General features: G+C 39.8%; 1 protein-coding gene across 5 annotated transcripts in view; it reads right to left on the reverse strand.

The window, feature by feature from the left end:
* The window catches only part of SLC12A8 (solute carrier family 12 member 8), a 76,964-nt gene that overhangs the window by 10,599 nt on the left and 47,483 nt on the right, over positions 1–18,882 (reverse strand). For all 5 annotated transcript variants that reach the window (XM_025169357.2, XM_088146460.1, XM_007432484.4 and 2 more), the window contains 4 exons: positions 14,686–14,773; positions 12,635–12,722; positions 2,898–3,044; positions 998–1,685 (listed from right to left, as the gene is read on the reverse strand). In XM_025169357.2, coding sequence (XP_025025125.2) covers positions 998–1,685; positions 2,898–3,044; positions 12,635–12,722; positions 14,686–14,773 — 1,011 coding nt within the window. The remainder of the gene's footprint in view (positions 1–997; positions 1,686–2,897; positions 3,045–12,634; positions 12,723–14,685; positions 14,774–18,882) is intronic.

An 18,882-nucleotide genomic window follows, 5' to 3' on the forward strand; every position in this document is an offset into this window, starting at 1 on the left:
ATTACATGATATAAAATCAAACATGACATCTTACTGCAAATTGGTATGTATATTTACTATTTATGTGCAGCTATTTGCAGATTCAAAAGAAGAAAACAGTAAACAGTACAGAAATGTGGACATTCCTTCAATCATTACTTTGTAATATTTCCTCCGGAAATATTTTCAAACATTTCCTGTAGCTAGCTATGAGTCTCTCTGTTCTTGCTTTCAGAATGTCTTCCCACTCTTCCTTGCAGAACTCTTCTAGCTCCGTGTTTAGATTAGGAGACACTTCACTTAGCGTAGCTACTGGGTGAAATTCAGTGTTCTCCGAGCAAACTTCTGCTTACGCAGTAGGAATTCATCTCTTTCCATTCCCCTTGTCTGCTCTCATAATCAGCTTCAGACAGGGAAGGAAATTTGGAGTATATTTTGAGGGCATATAGGGGACCTCTACTCATTCTGCTAATGGAAGCAGTTCTAGCAGTGGAAATACCCCAGTTAGATTTTACTCACAGAATGCCGCATGCCTTAGTTTCTTTTTACACAATTCTATGCAAGTTTCAGATAGGAAAAATATCCAGATACACAATAGAATAAATTACATTTTTAACTCAGAATTGTTTGGTGTAGAATACTATGGCCATTTGTTCTTATGCACTTCAAATTAATGTTCAAGGTCTTAACATTTGGAATTTATTCCCACCCATGTCAAGAGAAAAATAAAGGCATCTCACATTGCCGTATGGATGAAGGATGCTTATGTAGAGCACTGGAAGAGAGACTGTAAACAATAAATTATCCTGCAGTGAATTAACTCTGGGCTACTTTTCCATTGGCAAATTAAATTAGAACAGTCTCTATGCTTAGTTGTAAAAAAAAAAAGAACAAGAAAAAAGTTTGCCACCAGGGATAACAGCCTGAACATGTAAAAATGAACTTCCCTTACTAACAAAAGCAAATGAGCATTCTTCATTTTCAAATACATATTTTAATGTACTCCAAATCTTCTTACCCTCCATCTGTGGACTGGAAGCTTTCTGCATTACATCAAAATTTTGGTCTCCATCTTCTTCCTTCTGATTGCTTTTTCGAATAGCAGATGGAGATGCACCCTTTTCATCCTCCTCCTGGCAATTTGGCTGTGAAAAATGCCGCACATTTTTGACACTGGATTTTAGGGCATCATTGCAAGGATCCTGAGTATGAGCAATGTTGTTATCAAGAGCCAGACAAAAGCTGTCTTGTAATGTTTGCTTGGCTGCCTTCTTTTGCTTTCTCTGCTTGATCATTTGAACAGCATCCATGTTCTTTTCTTTTAGTTCAAGATTGATTCCTGGATCTTGACTAACAGGCTTAAAAAGATGATTCATATCTTTTGTGAATTCTAGCAAAGTGCCATCTGATCGGCACTGATCTATTCCATTTGATCCATAACCATAACAAGTTGATTTGCTGAGCATTAAAGGTCGAGAGCAACTTAGCCCTACCCTGGAATCCTCGTGCCGCATCCATTTGGCGTTCTGCTTAAGGTTGTAGCTCATGGAGACAGAGAAATAGGAATAATCCACAGCAATATATGTAAGCATGAAGTTTATTGTAACTATTGGGGCAAGAACATTCACTTGGCCAATGAAAATGAAAGCCATGGTGATGAGGCTTGTTAAGCAGATTGCAGCCACTGGAGTTTTGTTTGGTCCTTTCTGTATTAAGAACAAAGGCAATACTCACATATGTTATGTACGGGCAGTAATCTGACATAAAACATTTCTGGATAATGTTTATATCATATATAAATCTGCTTGACTTGTCTCTCTTGATCTATTTTCCAGGCCCAGAGGCAGGAGAAAATATAATGGCCTCCTCAGATAAATCCTCATCTAAGGAAGAGGAACAAAATGAGTTTGCTGATTGCTATCCTGAAGACTGATGTCCCAGAACAGAATTAACAGCAGGGTGGCTGTCACTACCTTTGACTTTTTGGATCCAGACTAAAACATTCATGGAATTCCTGAACAGCCTGCATTCTGCTTCAGGATAAGTAGTGCTGTTGGTCTTAGATGAGAATTAAGAAACTCCCTGTACAAAAGTTGCTGTCTCCAGGCTCAGATGTTTGAACAACATCAGCTACAAGCTCACCTTGTATTCACTGAGCCATGAACCTGAGTTTTGTAACAATTTTCTGCACAAGTGATCTTTACTGTTGCTTTGATCATAACTTATTACTCAACCCTTTGAACTTCCTACTTTTACTTCACCAGAATATATTGAATTCTGGATTGTTTCTTGACCATTTCTGTTGTGCCAAATAATTTGATAATTCAACCTCATCTGAATTAGTAGTCTAAAGCTGTTGGGCACCTGAATCAGGACAGGACTGTTAGAAGACTTAGTGTGAAAAGGAGATGGGAGAGGGGTGCATGCAAGTCTGAGGTTCATTATGTCTAATTCTCTTAATGGGGAACCATAGTTGTCATTTACAGTATGTCTGAATTGAGCCACACTAATTTTTTTTAATACAGGAGATTACTAAAGTTTATTGAGGCCGTACACTTTAAACAATGTCTCTAACTTAAGAATATTTGAAGACCAATGGCCCTGGAGAGAAGACTGACTCCACAGAACAATGACCCTCAGTAAAAGGTTCTGGGAGACCATTAAGCAAAGAGGACAGCGTATGGTGCTACAGTAGATTGTTTGTTTAAAAAATTAAACAGAGATATGAATGATATTAGTAGTGTGGAATGAAAGTCTGTTCTAAATAAACAATATGATTTGGGAGTGGGACCTTCTTATTCAGAATGATAGAAGGTCTAAACAACTCTTATCAGATAACTGCCTAAGGAAATCTATCATGGATGGCAGAATATCTGTATATTGAAAATAAGCAGAAGATGCCTTCCTTACTTACTAACCCCGTATCCAAGAAATGCAAGAAGAGGTATCACTTTCTCTTGGGCAATGCACTGAAGGATTCGGGGTGCTCCATAGAGACCTCCCATACAAGATGCTAAGGATGAAATGTACAAACCAAGTAAGAATAAGAAGCCCACCAAGGACACCTAAGAAAAAAAAAAGAGAGAGAGAGAGCAAAAATTAAGTTTTTCTTAATTAATATTTGAAAGGCACATTTGATAAAAATCAGTGTGGCTTACAAAGTTTATTGTAGTACAGTGACTAAGAACATGAGTCAGATAATCTGACACCCAAATCTCATCAGCCATAAATAGAAGCATAGTAATCTGCCTTATAACAAGTTGGACCATCAGTCCATCTTGTTTAATATTGTCTACAATGACTATCAGTGATTTCCTAGAGTTCTAGACTGGATACTTTCCTAGCCCTGTCTGGAGATGCTGGGGATTAAACTTGAGATAGTTTGAACAGGGAGCAAAGCCCACACTCACTAGCACTAATGATGTTACCTAGTCAGGTAATGAAACGTCTGCAAGCAAACAACCAAACTCAGAGAGCACCAAGGACTCCCCAGTTCAACCCTGAGCTACATATATTCTCTTCTATAGTCTGAATGCAAGAACACTGAACTACAGCCCTTTCCTTAGTAGACTTCTCTCAGTCTCGTTCCCCATCAGAAATAAGGAGTAACAGCATGCTTTACAATGCTGGCATAAGGATTGTTGAGATAAAGCATGTGCAGAATTTGAAGAATTGTGTTAAAAATTGTCCTAATCAGTCACAAACCAGTGAGAAGCTCTTTGCTGCAAGAAAACATCCTGTTGGTATTCTGCCCTAATTAACAGCACAAAAGAATACACTTTAATATGCTTTGCCCGGAGTAAAGCAATCCAATGGGAAAAGATTAATTTAGCAGCAATTTCAGAAGAAGCACGTACAGCTTGCGGAAAATGAAGGGAGTAGCAGATATTTGATTCCATTTACATACCAGAACAGAGTTTCAGTTCAGGAGAATGTACTTATGCAATTTCACATAGACTAAAATCAGATAAAATATTTTAATTAAATAAAATGTTTTTTATGACATGTTTCAAATGAGATCATCCAGCAAATAATTTTGGACAGCAATCTTGAGAGGCAGTGACTCCTGGATCACTTCAGTGGAGCATGCACATTGAATTATGGATTTTGTCCTTACTTTCATGATTAAATCTACAAGATATGTATTTTTAAACAACAAAACCTAAGACTTTACAGCCCTATACTTTTAATATTATATTGGATGCAAGCCATACTGAGTTCATTAGGTGTTAATGCTAAGTAAATGCAGAAGGTTGAAGTGTTAAACTGTTGATTGTTATCTCTCTAGGTAATTTGTGCATGTTAACAAATAAAGCTAGTACACTATCCTTCTATTCTCTTTTATCAGGATCATAACTAAAGGCTTCAGCTCAGTATCCCATTCTGCATGATTAATTTTTCCTCCTAGACAGTAAGGCCTGAAAACATGATACAAAGGAAACTGGGCCATATGGGATAATGTCAATTAGTTCAAGATAGTTCACTCCAATCACATCTACCCCTGACCACTGTTACTACTTCAGGTGCTGTTCCTTCTCTGTGTTGGAACTCAATCCAGCTGCTATTTTAGATTTAGTGAGGAGAAAGGCATGTAGTACATTCAGCACAACTAGATCCCCCCAGTTGTCACTGGACCAATGTTGGCTTATTTGGTGAGAATGAAATAATAGCAATAGTTCTTAGAAATGGAGGAGAGGATGATGCCAAAAACAAGAGCCAGAGCCAGAGGCACCTGACATGGTCTGGAACATCAACTTGTAACATTCCACTGCACAAGCTTTTATGGTAGCTCATTAAGCAGCACGCATATATGGGAAGAGTAAATTATGTTCTATTTGCCCTGTTTTCCAGGGATCATAAACTTGCCTTCAGTTTCTAGCTACAAGTCTGTTCTGCAAATTATAACAACCATAATTAGGAATAATGCCAATCGTAACCTTGAAAAACTCAGGCTATATTAAAAATGCAGTCCTCTGAAGCTTTACTCAGAAGTAATTATCACCGCGCTCTGCAGGACTTTAGTTGGTAAGGACTGTAGCTAAATTTTGTTTCCTGTTATGACAGCAGCCTGCAGCACAAGAAAGGAGATCTGGAATTCATGTAGGATGTCAGAATTCTACAAGCCCCACAAAACCAAGCCAACTTGATTTCTTTAAAATAAAAACTGTGTTACTAACACATACAAAATACAGAGAAGGAGTGGTGATAGTTAGGGAGTATATGGAAAATAATCAAATAAAAGTAATTTGAAAATGGCATTGCTGGCGATAATAATAGTACTTTTTACAGTGTACTCGAAAATACTATGATTAGATCATGCTTTACATAATTGCAATGGCCACATTCAAAGTGCCATGACATTCCACTCAGACTTCCAGGGGAAGAAGGTTTTTTCACTGAGGCAGTCAAATGTACACTTGCAGGTACAACTCCAAACATATAGTGCTGACAAATTCTTCACCATTACAGCTTAATCACTTCACATATTCCTGATTTCTCTGGATGGGAAAGAACAGGCTGAAGGTGGACCCTAATATGTCTGAGCTGCTGTGGATGCATCTGTCACCATCAGAGTTCTTCCTTGACCAGCAAGCACCAACCATCAGACAACAGGTTCACGAGGGATGTCCTGGAATCATGGCTCCTGCTGAAACAGCAGGTGGAAACTGTGGCCAGAGGGGCCTATCACCAGCTGCAGCTGGTATGTCAGTTGCAACCCTACCTGGGGCTCTACATGCCTTTATCGCCACCTGGTTGGACTACTGTAACATGCTCTTCTTGGCCCCGCCATTAAAGACAACTCAGAAACTACAGTTGGTCCAAAATGCAGAAGCCCATGAACTTGCCGGCTACCATTGTTGGGAGAACAGAAAAACTGTTTTTCTGCATTGGCTGCCAACTGGTTTCCAGATACAATTTAAAAAGCTGGTTTGGTTTGGCTTGGTGCCCAGATACCTGCAAAACTGCCTATTCCAATCAGTACAAGTGCAACCAATTCAATCAAGTAGAGAGAAGTTATTATTGATCTCACATTTTGAGGATGTCTGGAGAGTTAAAACAAGAAGGTGTTGGTTCTCTATGCTGTGGAACAGTCTCCTGGTTGAGATCAGGCTTGCCCCGCCTTGCTGATATTTCAGAAGCTTTTAAAGACCAAGTTATGGACAGCCTTCTCCTGATTTTGTTAAGGCATCTATATTCTCTTTTTTTATTGTCTGTATTTTTGTTTGGGTGGGGTTGTTTTATTGTTTATATCAATTTTTATCTGGTTTTATACTGTATGTAAGCCACCAATTCTGGTGGAGTAGAAATGTGATTAATAAACAAATATGAATAAATATTCAAACTGCATTCGAGAATAAATGTTTCCTTGAAAATAATGACAGATGTATCCTATCAATGTGTAGAAATTGAAATTCTCTTATGGCCAGAGAAATCTAATTCTGCCAGAAGCAAACTGTAGTTTAATCCTCTTGTCACATTACCAGCAGTTTCCTCTGCACAAAATGGAAATAAAACTCCTGTTTCTCATTTTGTTTCATGATGCATAAAGATGGATGCAAGAATTCCATTCAAAATAATTTGCTAAGCATTTGCTTTCTCCAGAAGCAAAACGTAGACTAGAGTCTTCCATATTGCCTGTATTCCCTCTGTATTATTTAAAGTAACAGTGATCCATGCGTCTTCTTATTTAATCTGTTAAATACACATTCTGACAACAAGGCTAGCCAGCACAGAGTACAATAGGAGCTGAATTCTCTACTGAGACAGAGAACATGGCCTTGCCATATAAAGCAAGAGAAAGCCATCAAGAATAGTCTTCTGCCTACAGATTGAACACAAGACTACCCAAGCGCACAGTTAGCTATGCAACTTATTGGGTGAGTCAGTCATTATTTGTCAGCTTAATTTATTTTACAAAGTTCTTAAGATAAAATGAAAGAACACCACTCTTGTTGTTCTGAAATACTGGCAAGAACGGCAGGATTGCAACTCATGGCAATAGCTGAGGAGATGAACCTTTGAGACAAAAGATTTAAAAAACCCACCAAACATATGCAGGTGCCCAGAGCAAAATCTGATGTTCTCAAATACATTTTTGGTAGGCTGTTTTAGAGTCTGTGGGCCACAGATTCATAACCTATGGGTTGAAGTCAGTTTTTTTCTATTGTCTATATGAGAAAAATATTAATTTTTCATATCATGTACACCTATGCACCTGCTTAATGTAATAAAACCTGATTTAAGACCACAGTGAAAAATCAGGTGCAAAACTCAGTTAACATATTGATAAGAAACTAAAAAGGCATTAGATTATGCCTCATGTCATATACATATCATATCCATATTAAGACAACCAAGAATACCTAAAGTTATTTTTAAAGAAAAAGTAAAAAAAAATTATCTTGGGAATAAACAAAATATCTGGGTGGTGAGAATCTCTTTCCCACTGTATTATTTCAAGGAAGAGTTTCAATTAGATACTACTTTGGGTTATCTTACAAAACATAGCTAAATGAAGCGAAGTGAAGAAGTGAGGCTGATAAAGCGAGAGAAGATTATCACCGAATGTGAAACTGTCGTGAAGGAGAAGATGCTCTAAAAAGCCAATTCTGTGGCAGGCTGTCATTCAAGGCTGAAATTAGGCGCTTGTCCTGTTGTCAGCTATGTTGAACATGTGGAGGCAGTAATCTCCCCAAGCAGTAAAGGCTTTTGAAGTAGTGAAATTCCCACCTACTCAGCTGACTTTATAACATGACTTTCTGTTTAGCGGCCTTGCCATGGCAACGAAGGTCCGTTCTGATTTGATTTCTTCTGACTCTAGGTTTAGATAAAGCCAGGTTAAAAAACGCCAGAGAATTCCTGGAAGCTTGGCATTCTAACAAACAGCCATCGGCAGACACATAGAGATAACCCCCATCTACACACCTCTTAAAAGATAAAGTCAAGAAAGGAAACAAACAGCCCAGAACACATCCTCTCTAGCAACCAACAGTCGGATAAGCAGGAAAAAGCACTAGCTAAACAATCAGGGAAGAAGCAATGTCCTAATCAAGGAACCGCTAAGGAAGAACCCCATCCCAACCAAGTCCAGCAAGGCAAGCTATTATCTATCGACAACCTGCACACTTCACTCCCCGATGCACTAATGACATTATCTAGCCTGGTAACAATGTCTGCAGGAAAGCAACCTGAGTCTCGGTCGGCAGCACAGGAATTAGAGCCTAAATTAGATAAGGTCCTAAGTCTGGCTACATGTTACAAAGGGCAGACCAAGGAAAGTCAAGCCATTTACTTGAAAGAAAGAAGTATAACTCAGCAAAGAGACTGCTTGATTGGCTCTTTGCAGCAAGTAATGCTCCACCTCCCTTCCAGAAACTCTGTCTTTATATGTGCTGGATTACCTGGCTGAAATATAGACCGGACTGACTAATTCTGGTTCCTCCAGGAACCTGTGATTCATCTTTCTGTTCTCTTTCGGAAAAGCAAGCTCTTATGCATACATTTTCTGTGTGTTTCCAGTAGGAAATTTTAAGTTTGCAACATACTTTCATGTTACTTCATAAACACCTTCACTTTGTAGCAGAAGCTCTATGTCAGCATGCGTATGAAATTGTGTGTGAAATCATAATTGTGTGTGAAATCATAATTGTGAAATTGACAATCCTGGCTTAATGCATGTAATTGAAACTGTAATGGAAAAGACAAACTCTTGTATTTCTGTAGCCTAGATGGTTGGGAGTTCCTTTCCCATGCCCTGGCTCCTCACTTCCTCACTTCATTTTTTATTTATTTATTTACTTACTTACTTACTTACTTACTTACTTACTTACTTACTTACGTATCAAATTTCTATAGCTCCCCATCTCACAGAAAAGTGACTGTGGGCAACTTACAACAATCCAGTAAAAACAACACATACATAAGCAATCAGTATAAAAAAATGTAAAAATCAATATTCAAAGATAAATATGATAAGAAACAAATATACAAACCCTAGGCAAGAGAGAATAAGAATAGCTAACTCAGCAGTGGAGCCATCTAAGCATGTCTCCAGTTCCCTGGGAGCCCCAGGCCTTGTGATATAACCAGGTCTTGAGGGACCTCCGGAAGGTCAAAAGGGATGGAGCTAACCTAATATCAGGGTGAAGAACGTTCCACCAAATGCAGGTCCCTAGTCAATGGTACACTCAGCATGCCTTCTCTGCTAGATCTGATGGGGCGGGCTGATATAATCAGGGAGATGCGGTCCCTCAGATAACCCAGTCCCATGCCTTGAAGGGCTTTAAAGGTTAAAACCAGCACCTTGAATTGGACCCAGAAGCAAATTGGTAGCCAACACAGCTTGCAGAGCAGAGGTGTAACATATGCTGTTCTAGGAGCACACATAACTGCCTGTGCTGCTGCATTCTGCACCAGCTAAACCTTCTGAATACTCTTCAAGGGCAGCCTCATGTAGAGCACATTACGGTACTCCAATCTGGAGGTGACTAGGGTATGAGTGACTGTAAGCATGGCCTGCTGGTCCAGGAACAGGCACAACTAGCGCACAAAATGAAGCTGTGCAAAGGCCCTCCTAGCCACCACTGTCACCTGCTTCTCGAGCAGGAGTCATGAGTCTAGGAGGACCTCCAGATTGCGCACTGGGTCTGTCTGGGGTAGTACTACCCCACTGAGCACCAAAGATGGCATAGTCCTGGAACCAGTGGGCCCCAAAACCCAGAGCCACTCAGTCTTGCCAGGGTTCAGCTGAAGCCTGTTGTTCCCCATCCAGACCCTCACAGCCTCCAGGCACCAGGATAAGATGTTCACGGCATCACTTAATTCACCAGGGGTAGAGGATATATAATTGGGTATCAACACCATACTGATGATACCTCACCCCATGGCAACAGATGAGCTCACCCAGCAGTCCCATGTAGATGTTAAAAAGGAGAGGAGAAGGCACCGAACCCTGTGCCACCCCACATAATAAGGGCTAAGGGCGGGACCTCTCCTCTCTAATCAACACTGGCTGGAATTGGCCCTGAAGGAAGGAGGCGAACCAGCACAACACTGTGCCACCTACTCCTAATCCTCTGAGCTGATCCAGAAGCATACCATGGTTGATGGTATTGAAAGCGACCAAGAGGTCAAGTAGGGCAAGGATGAAAGCATAGCCCCATCCCACACACGCCAGAGATCATCCAAAAGTGCAACCAATGCTGTTTCCATCCCATACCTGGCTCTGAATCCTGTCTGAAAAGAATCCAGATAATTCACTTCCTCCAAGGCAATCTGAAGCTGTTGCACAACCACCTTCTCCACCATCTTCCCCAAGAAAGGAAGGTGAGATACTGGACGAAAATTGTCTAGTATGGTGGGGTCAAGCAATGGCTTCTTGAGGAGGGGGCAGAGCAAGGCCTCTTTAAGAGGTAGAGGAACTACCCCTCACTCAAGGAGGAATTAACCATTGCTCGAACCCACTCACATGATTAACCCACTAAACTCTGGGCTGCTTTAACCAGGAGGCATGGATCTAAAGAGCAGGTGGCCGAGGTCACAGACCTGAGAACTCTGTCCACTTCCTCAGGCCCAAAAGGATCAAACCATTCCCAGATAACTGGGTAAGACTCCTCCCCAGGCATCTTCCCTGGACCTATAGCAAAGCCAGCTCCAACTGGGAATGAATCCAAACAACTTTATCTGACAGATGCTGTGCAAAATCTTCCACATGCTTCTGTAAGAGGTTCCCTGTGCCTCCTTTAGCCAAGAGTTTGTGTCACCCAAAACAGGGCTGCAGGGTGGCAATCTGTGGATGCAACAAGGGTGGAGAAGTACTGATGCTTCATAGAAATCAGGTCACGATCTGACCATGACAAGGGAGACACCAAAGCTCTCCCAATTCCAGATCACATTGCCACCAGATCTGGAATTTGACCACTGTCTGGAGTCAAGCCCTGGATGACCTGGGATAGGCCCATGGCTGACACTAAAGCCATGAACTCCCAAGCCACCTCAGTCCTCATTCCTAGGGAAGGCAGATTGAAGTCCCTCAGGACCATAAGTCTGGGGAACTCCACTGCCAACCCCAAAATGGAGTCAAGGAGCTCAGGCAGGGAGGCTTGTACAACAGCAACAATCCCAACTGATCCCTAGAGCCAAGCTTAATGAACAGGGTCTCACACCTGGTGACCTGTGGAGCAGTGTTCCTGAAAGCTGTAAGAGACTCCCTTATATTATGTCCTTATAGCTCCCATACTGATCCCCCCAGCTAACCCCGTGTTTTAAACTCCAGCTCTTCAGCAGCACATCCCTGGCCACATCTCATCCACACAAATCTGGATGACTACAAGATGGCAGTCAAGAGATATAAAAATCCTAATTCTTTGCTTCCATCTAGTGGTTAGTGGTTGACCTATAGTTTCAAGGATTTGATGGTACAAGGAAAGAGAAAGAAGAAAAAGAATGCAGTGCATGAAATAACCAGAGCATTGTGCATGTCAATTGAAGGAGGCTTTTCATGTGCTGGATGACATTGGGTAGGGTTGGAATTTCAGCCAAGGGGGCCATCAATCATAAACTTAGAATGTTGGGCATTAAATCTGTACAGGCAGCAATGCAATGCAGTCCCAGGAGCATCATGCTGGGGGGTAGCAAGATTGGAGGTGGCGTGATTTCCTATCAACTCCAGGATGCAAGGCAGCTGTGTGGAAGTGGCCTAGGTACTAGAAGGGCTCTTTTGAAGTTCTAATGTTCTACATTGGCTCTCCTACTTTCCACAAACAACTTAAAACTTCTAGTCCTCAATTTTTTAATGTGCTGTATCCTTATCCATCTGGTTCCTTCTCCTCCTTTCTGTTCTTTCTTTATTACCACATTTGCATAGCACCTTAGTCACCTCATTTACAGGTAGTCCTCATTTAGCGACTGCCTCATTTAGTGACCATCTGCAGTCACAACAGTGATGAAAAAATAACTTCATGACCAATCCTCACATTTATGACCTTCACAGGTCTGTAAAGCAAAGGAAAGCTGAAGTAAGACCATAAGTATAGTTGTGGTTTCACTTAGTGACCACTTTGCTTAATGACCAAGTTGCCAGTCCCAATTGTGGTTGCAAATGAGGACTACCTGTAATTAATTCATAAACTAAATTTGAAGCATACAATTAAAAGCCCAATAATTAAATGTTCTTTCTACCCCATGTGCCCTCATCTATTATACAGCTGTTACACGCGAATCATAAAACAGTCAAAATATTGCTTTGGTAAACATTAATTGGCTTAGATGTAGAAGAAAACTAAGGTGTGGAATGAGATCATAAGCAGGGAAAGTTTATTCACATAGTGTAGTATCAAATCATGATTACATGTTCCAGACACAGAGTGAAATCCAACATCGTATGCATAAACCATACTTCTGTAACTGGTTCTTTTTTCCTTCCTTCTCTTTCCAGCTCTTCTACTCACAAAATATGCCCTGGAGGCTCTCTCCTAACCACTGAAACAACTTTGGAAGGTGTCAGTGGGGCTATAGATGAGGGTAGGTTGTTCTACTTACAATTTGATGACGAGAAGCAGTTTGGCCAATAGATAAACATTGCTGCTCTTCATCCAGAAACCACATAACTTACTTCAGAAATATAAGGTATGCATGATATATTTAAAGAAGTTACCTTTTCTGCTATCATAAAATTATAGCGGAGTGATTCTCGGGTACAAATAGCTCCCAGTAAAAAAACAAAAACAATGTACAAAAACCACCTGCAAAGAAATAAAAAAAGAATAGTCTCAGCTTTTTAAAAAATAGCTTTTAATACAGTAGCAGAAACTGGTTCAGTAAGCACTAGGTTTTCTTTGCCCTCAAAATATTTTAATCACTTCAGGTACAATATCATGCTGTAGATGCGACTGAAAGAGACACAAGTTTGGATGCAAAAGATGCAAACATCTTTTCGATCTCACTCTCCAAGAAGGGAAAGAGGGGTCCAACTTTGAAAGGGCAGATCCAAAGCTGGGAATCTTCTCCCAAATGTAACTGTAACTTTAGGAAAATACATTGTAACATACGTTCTGGTACCTAGATTTCCACTGTAGAGGAGCCATTGATGTTACAACATGGGATCATTGAAGAAAAGGGCTCGGTATACCTTTTAATGGGCAGGTACAGGAACATCAATGGTTCCTCTAAAGTTGAAATCTAACTCCTAGAATAGATTCTCAACTTGTCAGTCTGCATCTATTTTGCTAATTCATTTCATAATTTATAACAAAAATGATGCATAGGAATTGAATTCAAATTAAATTGAATCCTAGTGATATGTGATTAATAATTCTTGTGCTTTTTTTTAAATTGTTCCTCAGAACAATTAAATCAGAGTCAGAGAGCTAAGGAAGCTGTTTGCAGTCATCTGTTATCATATTATTGTGATGGAGATAATTCATCGCCCTGTATGTACCTGATGCTTGACTGAGCAGCCTAAACAAAAAGACAGGATATGCCCCCCCTCCAAAAGATGCAATATAAAAGTTGGAGTACTGAAAACAACCAAAAAAAAAGAGGGAGGAAAGGAAAAGGAACAAGAATGAGGGAACAGTAGGAGGAAATGTATTCAGGCAAGTGGTTTTACACATTTTGTGACAACTGGGAATGATGATGAAGAGTCAAATCCTTATTTAAAAATGTAGATACCTAATAAGTAGTTTAAAGGAGAGGGGTGACCCAATGTAATGAGAGGGATTCCTACAGGTTTGCTTCCCTTTTTCTTTTCCTTGTTGAAACCCCCTGAAATCATGTTCTGGCTTATGAGTCTAATATGATTAAGGCTGATAATCTTCTCTACGTGCTCACGCACAGCATACCATTCAGCAGTTGGGTCTACCTTCTCCAAGCCAACAAAGTATTAGATCCTGATGTTGAACTATTGTGCTAGGAAGTAGCTATCCAGCAAGACACCACTCCCAGGAATGTAGTCAAGACTTTAAGTAGTGTTTCACAGTCTCTGGCTACCAAGGAAATAATTCCCCTGTAAATTAAAATGAAAAAACATCATATGGACATCAAGGTATCCCATGGGTTATGAATCCACAGACAAGGGGCTTGCTTTATTTAAGAATTCTTCCTAAATATCAGTTTGCTGTAAAATGTACCTAGGGATTTGTAGGGAGTATAAGGAAAGACTTAGTCCCCTCCTTTCCTCAGAATTGTTGATGCTCATGGGATATTCCCTACTAGGAAGGAGAGTGAACTATTTATTTATGGTTACTGATCCTTATCAGTCCTAAAATCATTCTGGAAAGGTATATGTTCCCTAAATCTGGAAAAGAGAAAAAGAAGGGAGGATATCAACTAATTTATCTCTTTCTACTGTGTCCAGAGCAGAAAGTGTCCCAGAGTCACTTTATGTGAGATGGGTGGCTATATAAATACGGTAAATAAATAAATAAATAAATAAATAAAAGTGACCAGGGATAAATAGCTGTGTGCCTGCCAACTCTGACACAGAAGGAAGGAAGGAAGGAAGGAAGGAAGGAAGGAAGGAAGGAAGGAAGGAAGGAAGGAAGGAAGGAAGGAAGGAAGGAAGGAAGGAAGGAAGGAAGGAAGGAAAAAGGAGGGATGATTAGAATAGGAAATGGATGGACTGCACAACAGAGGTGAGCAGAAAGTTTCCCTGAGCAGAAAACAAATTTTCCAAGAGGGCTTTCCCCTTCGTTCGAAAGGACTTACGAAATGCCAATGGCAGATAAAGATCCTAGAGGGATATTCGTTGAGGGTTTCCGGAGGTCACCACTCATATTGAACCCAGCCATCACACCTGCAGTTTGAGCACACACAAAAATAAACAGGGCTGTAAGAAGATGGCCTTTTTTTTTTTTTTTAAACTACCCCGGTGTGCATACTGATATCAGTGCCATGTATACAAGCTTTGTGATTAAGCAACTAGGTATCCACTGGCAACAGGCTGCTAACTGCATACCCACAAAGAGGTTCTTTGTTCCAAACTGGACAATGGCACTAGAAGAAAAGCACGGATTTAGACAAAAACAGCTTATCTGGAAACTATCACTTGAAAACAGTCCCTTTCCAAATGTCTGCTGACATTGAACTTGGCAGATCTTTCAAACAGGCTCTGCATTACATGAGTAGTTATCTCCAAATATATTACAGATTCTGACACTTCCACAAGAAACTTTTGTTCCCTGCTTTTTTGAACATAAGCCTTCAGATTTTTAATGGCTGGTGACTGTTACCCATCCCTTACCTTTTGGATAGGGTGGCTCTTTATACAAATAAGTAACTAATGATAAAGTATTAAACTGTAACTATTTGAGAAAACTATGGTCACACTCACACATTCGGTAGGAAAAAGAAATAATTATTCAGCAACTCCAAGGCAATTTTATCTTCCGGTAAAAGAATATTGAACCACCCCAGCAGCCCAAAGTCAATTAATAGGATCAAGGTCCACCATCCATTTTGCCCTTGACATCAATCATCTCTTGACATCAATCAGTTAGATTGGCCTTTGCCCAAATAGAGCTTTTGCCTTTGTTTTGATTCTCTCTAGTTCCAATCAAGGAGATATCCACGAGTGTTTGACATATTAAATAGAGCTTGATACTTTCTAAGTTCATGCTCTGTTAAAGCAGTGAAGGCCTCCATAAGAACAATGAATATCAACTATGGGTTTATTTCAACGGGGCTTTTTTATGAATACATAAGCTTGCAGTACTAAACATATTTTTACAGATCATTAAACTGAGTAGGCCTTATTTCTGAGTAATCATGTTTAGAGTTGCTGTAAAAGTAAAGTACTTCAGTCAAAATCATCAGATAGAGGAATATATTCCAGTTCACAAAATAAGTATATGGTAAATAGTTATATACATCCAGAACAGCTTAAAGATACATATACAGTAGTTATATACATCTAAAACAGCTTTTTAAAACACCTAAGATTGCGACTGAACTCTTTCTGATCTAACTCAATAAAATCAGTATATCCCAAAGTTTGCAGGCAGCTCATGAAACGGTTTAATTACTTGGATGATAAGCCACTTCTTAACTATCACATGACAAAATGTTTGGGAAGAAAGCCAGAGGCTTCCTCTGAATTTCTAAGAAAGGAGCAGTTCTGCATGACGCTCTTGCTTATATAACTATATAATAGCGTAAAATCACTATCATGTCACTGGGGCCCATGGCAAACATACAAACAAAGTACAGAGGCGTTCGGAAAAAAATAACACAAACACTTCAATTCATCATAGTGTAATTATTCCCCTTCAAGGCAATTCCAAGCCTAATTTAACACCACTGGAGCAGGGAGTGACTTAGTTCAGAACTATGGATGACCATCAATAAGACCAAATCATGACCTTGAATTCTGGTATAGTGCAGTGAGGGCAAGGGAACCTGGCCTGCACAGCCAGAGACCAAATTGCTTCTGTCACACCACCAAACGTAGTTAAATTCTCATCCATTTGTATAGAGAGCAGCTCTCTTGCCTACCTTACTCAAGCTGCATTCTCCCCTTCCACAGCACAAGAGCAAATCTATGCTTACTTTTTCTAAAACAAAAAGAGACAAAGAGGCAGGACAGGATCAGCACCTTCCATATAGAAGGCTCCCCCCCCCCCGAAAAGCTATTGCTGATCAGTAGGCACATGATAAAGCACAGATTTCAGAACTGTGTGACAGAAGGAGGTGCTAAAAATAATACCGACACAGTCATGGCTCCTGCTGCTGCTCTATATATTCTTTTTTAGTTTAGTTTTCTACCTGTGCATATGAACATGTAACTTTCATTCCTTGCATCTTGTACATTCATGATAGGCCTTTAAAAATAAAATAATTTGTTGACTACTGGTTATCTGGTGGATGCAGAAATCTAGACATTTGCTCTCTCTTTACCCTCCCTTTGAACACTGCATATTCTTTGGTAGATTTCAGTAACCCCAGCCTTAATCCCTTCTATTATTATTTTTGTGCTTTTGAGTCAGTGTTGACTCCTGGCGACTGCCTGGACAAGCCCCTGCAGTTTTCTTAGCAAGGATTTTCAGAAGTGGTTTCCCATTGCTTCCTTCCTAAGGCTGAGAGAGTGTGACTGGCCCAAAACAGAGACAATCTGTATCCAACAAAAGAGAGGCCAGATATCTGGATGGAGAACCTGTGGCTTTCTACTGACAGTCTGGACAGAATACACTGGAGCTAGAATAGTTTAAACAGGATTCTAAGAGAAGGAAAGAGCTTGGTGGGGAAAGAAAGTACATTCGGGAGATTCAGGAGCAACAGAAGAAAATATTTCTTACGTAGTTCATGGTTAAGTTGTGGAATTTCAGTCAGCAGTTCAGATAATGGAAGCTCATTTGGATCTATTGGATAGTTTCATGGAAGCTCCTGGTAAGGCTAAATCCTGAATCTTAAGTTGCCTGCATGCCTTAAATACTAATTGCAGAGAAGCAGTAGTGCACATCTAGATTTGTGAGCTTCTCAAATGCTTCTAGTTGGCCCCAGTGTGACACAGAATGCTGAACTAGATGGACCAATGGCCTGATTTAGCAAGTTTCTTCTTGTTTTCTTGCTAATCAAGGAGAAGCCAGATGGAAGTGAAAATAGTGTGGATGAGAAGAGACTGCAAGAATCTTTTTATATCGGGTCGGATAACGCTGTTTCTAATGCTTGTCTGGGATTATGAAATAGGAGAGCCACAAGGCTTGGCAAGTGGCTTTTGTTACTTTTGCTTGATTGCTTCATTTTTAACTTTCATTATTTGCTTCAAATACAAAAGCATCCAGAGCCTGGATTCTTATAGAATGATCAGATTATAAGCAATCAAGAGTAATGCTTTCTGTGTAGAATCATATAACCTATACCTAGAATAGTATAAATTATTTGAACCCAAATAAGATGAGATAAGAAACATTAATTTCCCCCTCCTACTAATACACAACCATATTGAACAGCTAAGTCTAAACACTACATGTACTTGAAGGATAAAAAATAAGTTGTTTTGTAGCTGCTAAATTAATGGCAGAGTTAACAACCTGTATGGCAAGTGTTCTGGTCTTGCTACTAGCTTTACCACTACTAATGAATAATAAATTACCAGTACTTCTGAAATAAATTATATCTGTTAGCATCAACTTTCCTACTTGACAGATGTTAGCAAGAATAAATACCCATTTAAGAACATAATTAATTTTTATTGCAGCACTTATAAATAATTTTCCTCTACACTTGAATAGGGAGTAGCTATGCTCCAGCACTGAATACACCTGCTATAAACTAAAAAACAATTTAATAATATTTTTAAAACTCCTATCTCTTCCAGAAATTTTTATCACAGCAACCCAGTAAGAAGTTGTTTTAAAAAGAACCTCAGGGGTTCAATTTGTATACAGTGAATGAACGAGACAGTTTAAAGCATATTAAGTTGAATATAGGTGGTCCTCATTTAGCGACTGCCTCAGGCAGTGACCGTTCACAGTTACGACAGTGATGTAAAAGTAACTTTGCACTCAGTCTTCATATTTATAACCTTTGCAGGTCTATAAATCAGAAAAGCTGAAGATCATAAGCACAGCGGTGGTTTCACTTAATGACAGCTTCACTTAATGACTAAGTTGCCAGTCCCAGTTGTGGTCACTAAATGAGGGCTACCTGTACTATAATGGAATCTTACATACATATACCTGTATGTGAGGCTCTCTCAGTGATCAGGAACTTTGCACAGAGGGAGCTGTTTATCAGACACAATTTGAACACCTGAAGAGAGTATGGCAAAAGAATACATCTATAAATAGCACTGAGAAACAGTGTTCCTGTAACTGGTGCTAGTCCCTTGGAAAAAGGCACTCTCTTAGATGTCATCTGATTGACACTGTGAAGCTTGAACAGACTTCAGAGTTTTATATTCTTCTT

The sequence above is a fragment of the Python bivittatus genome, unplaced genomic scaffold (assembly GCF_059951505.1).
Source record: "Python bivittatus isolate LINGU-HERP-01145 unplaced genomic scaffold, Pbiv_v1 ctg000480_np1212, whole genome shotgun sequence".
NCBI classification, from domain to species: Eukaryota; Metazoa; Chordata; class Lepidosauria; order Squamata; family Pythonidae; genus Python; species Python bivittatus.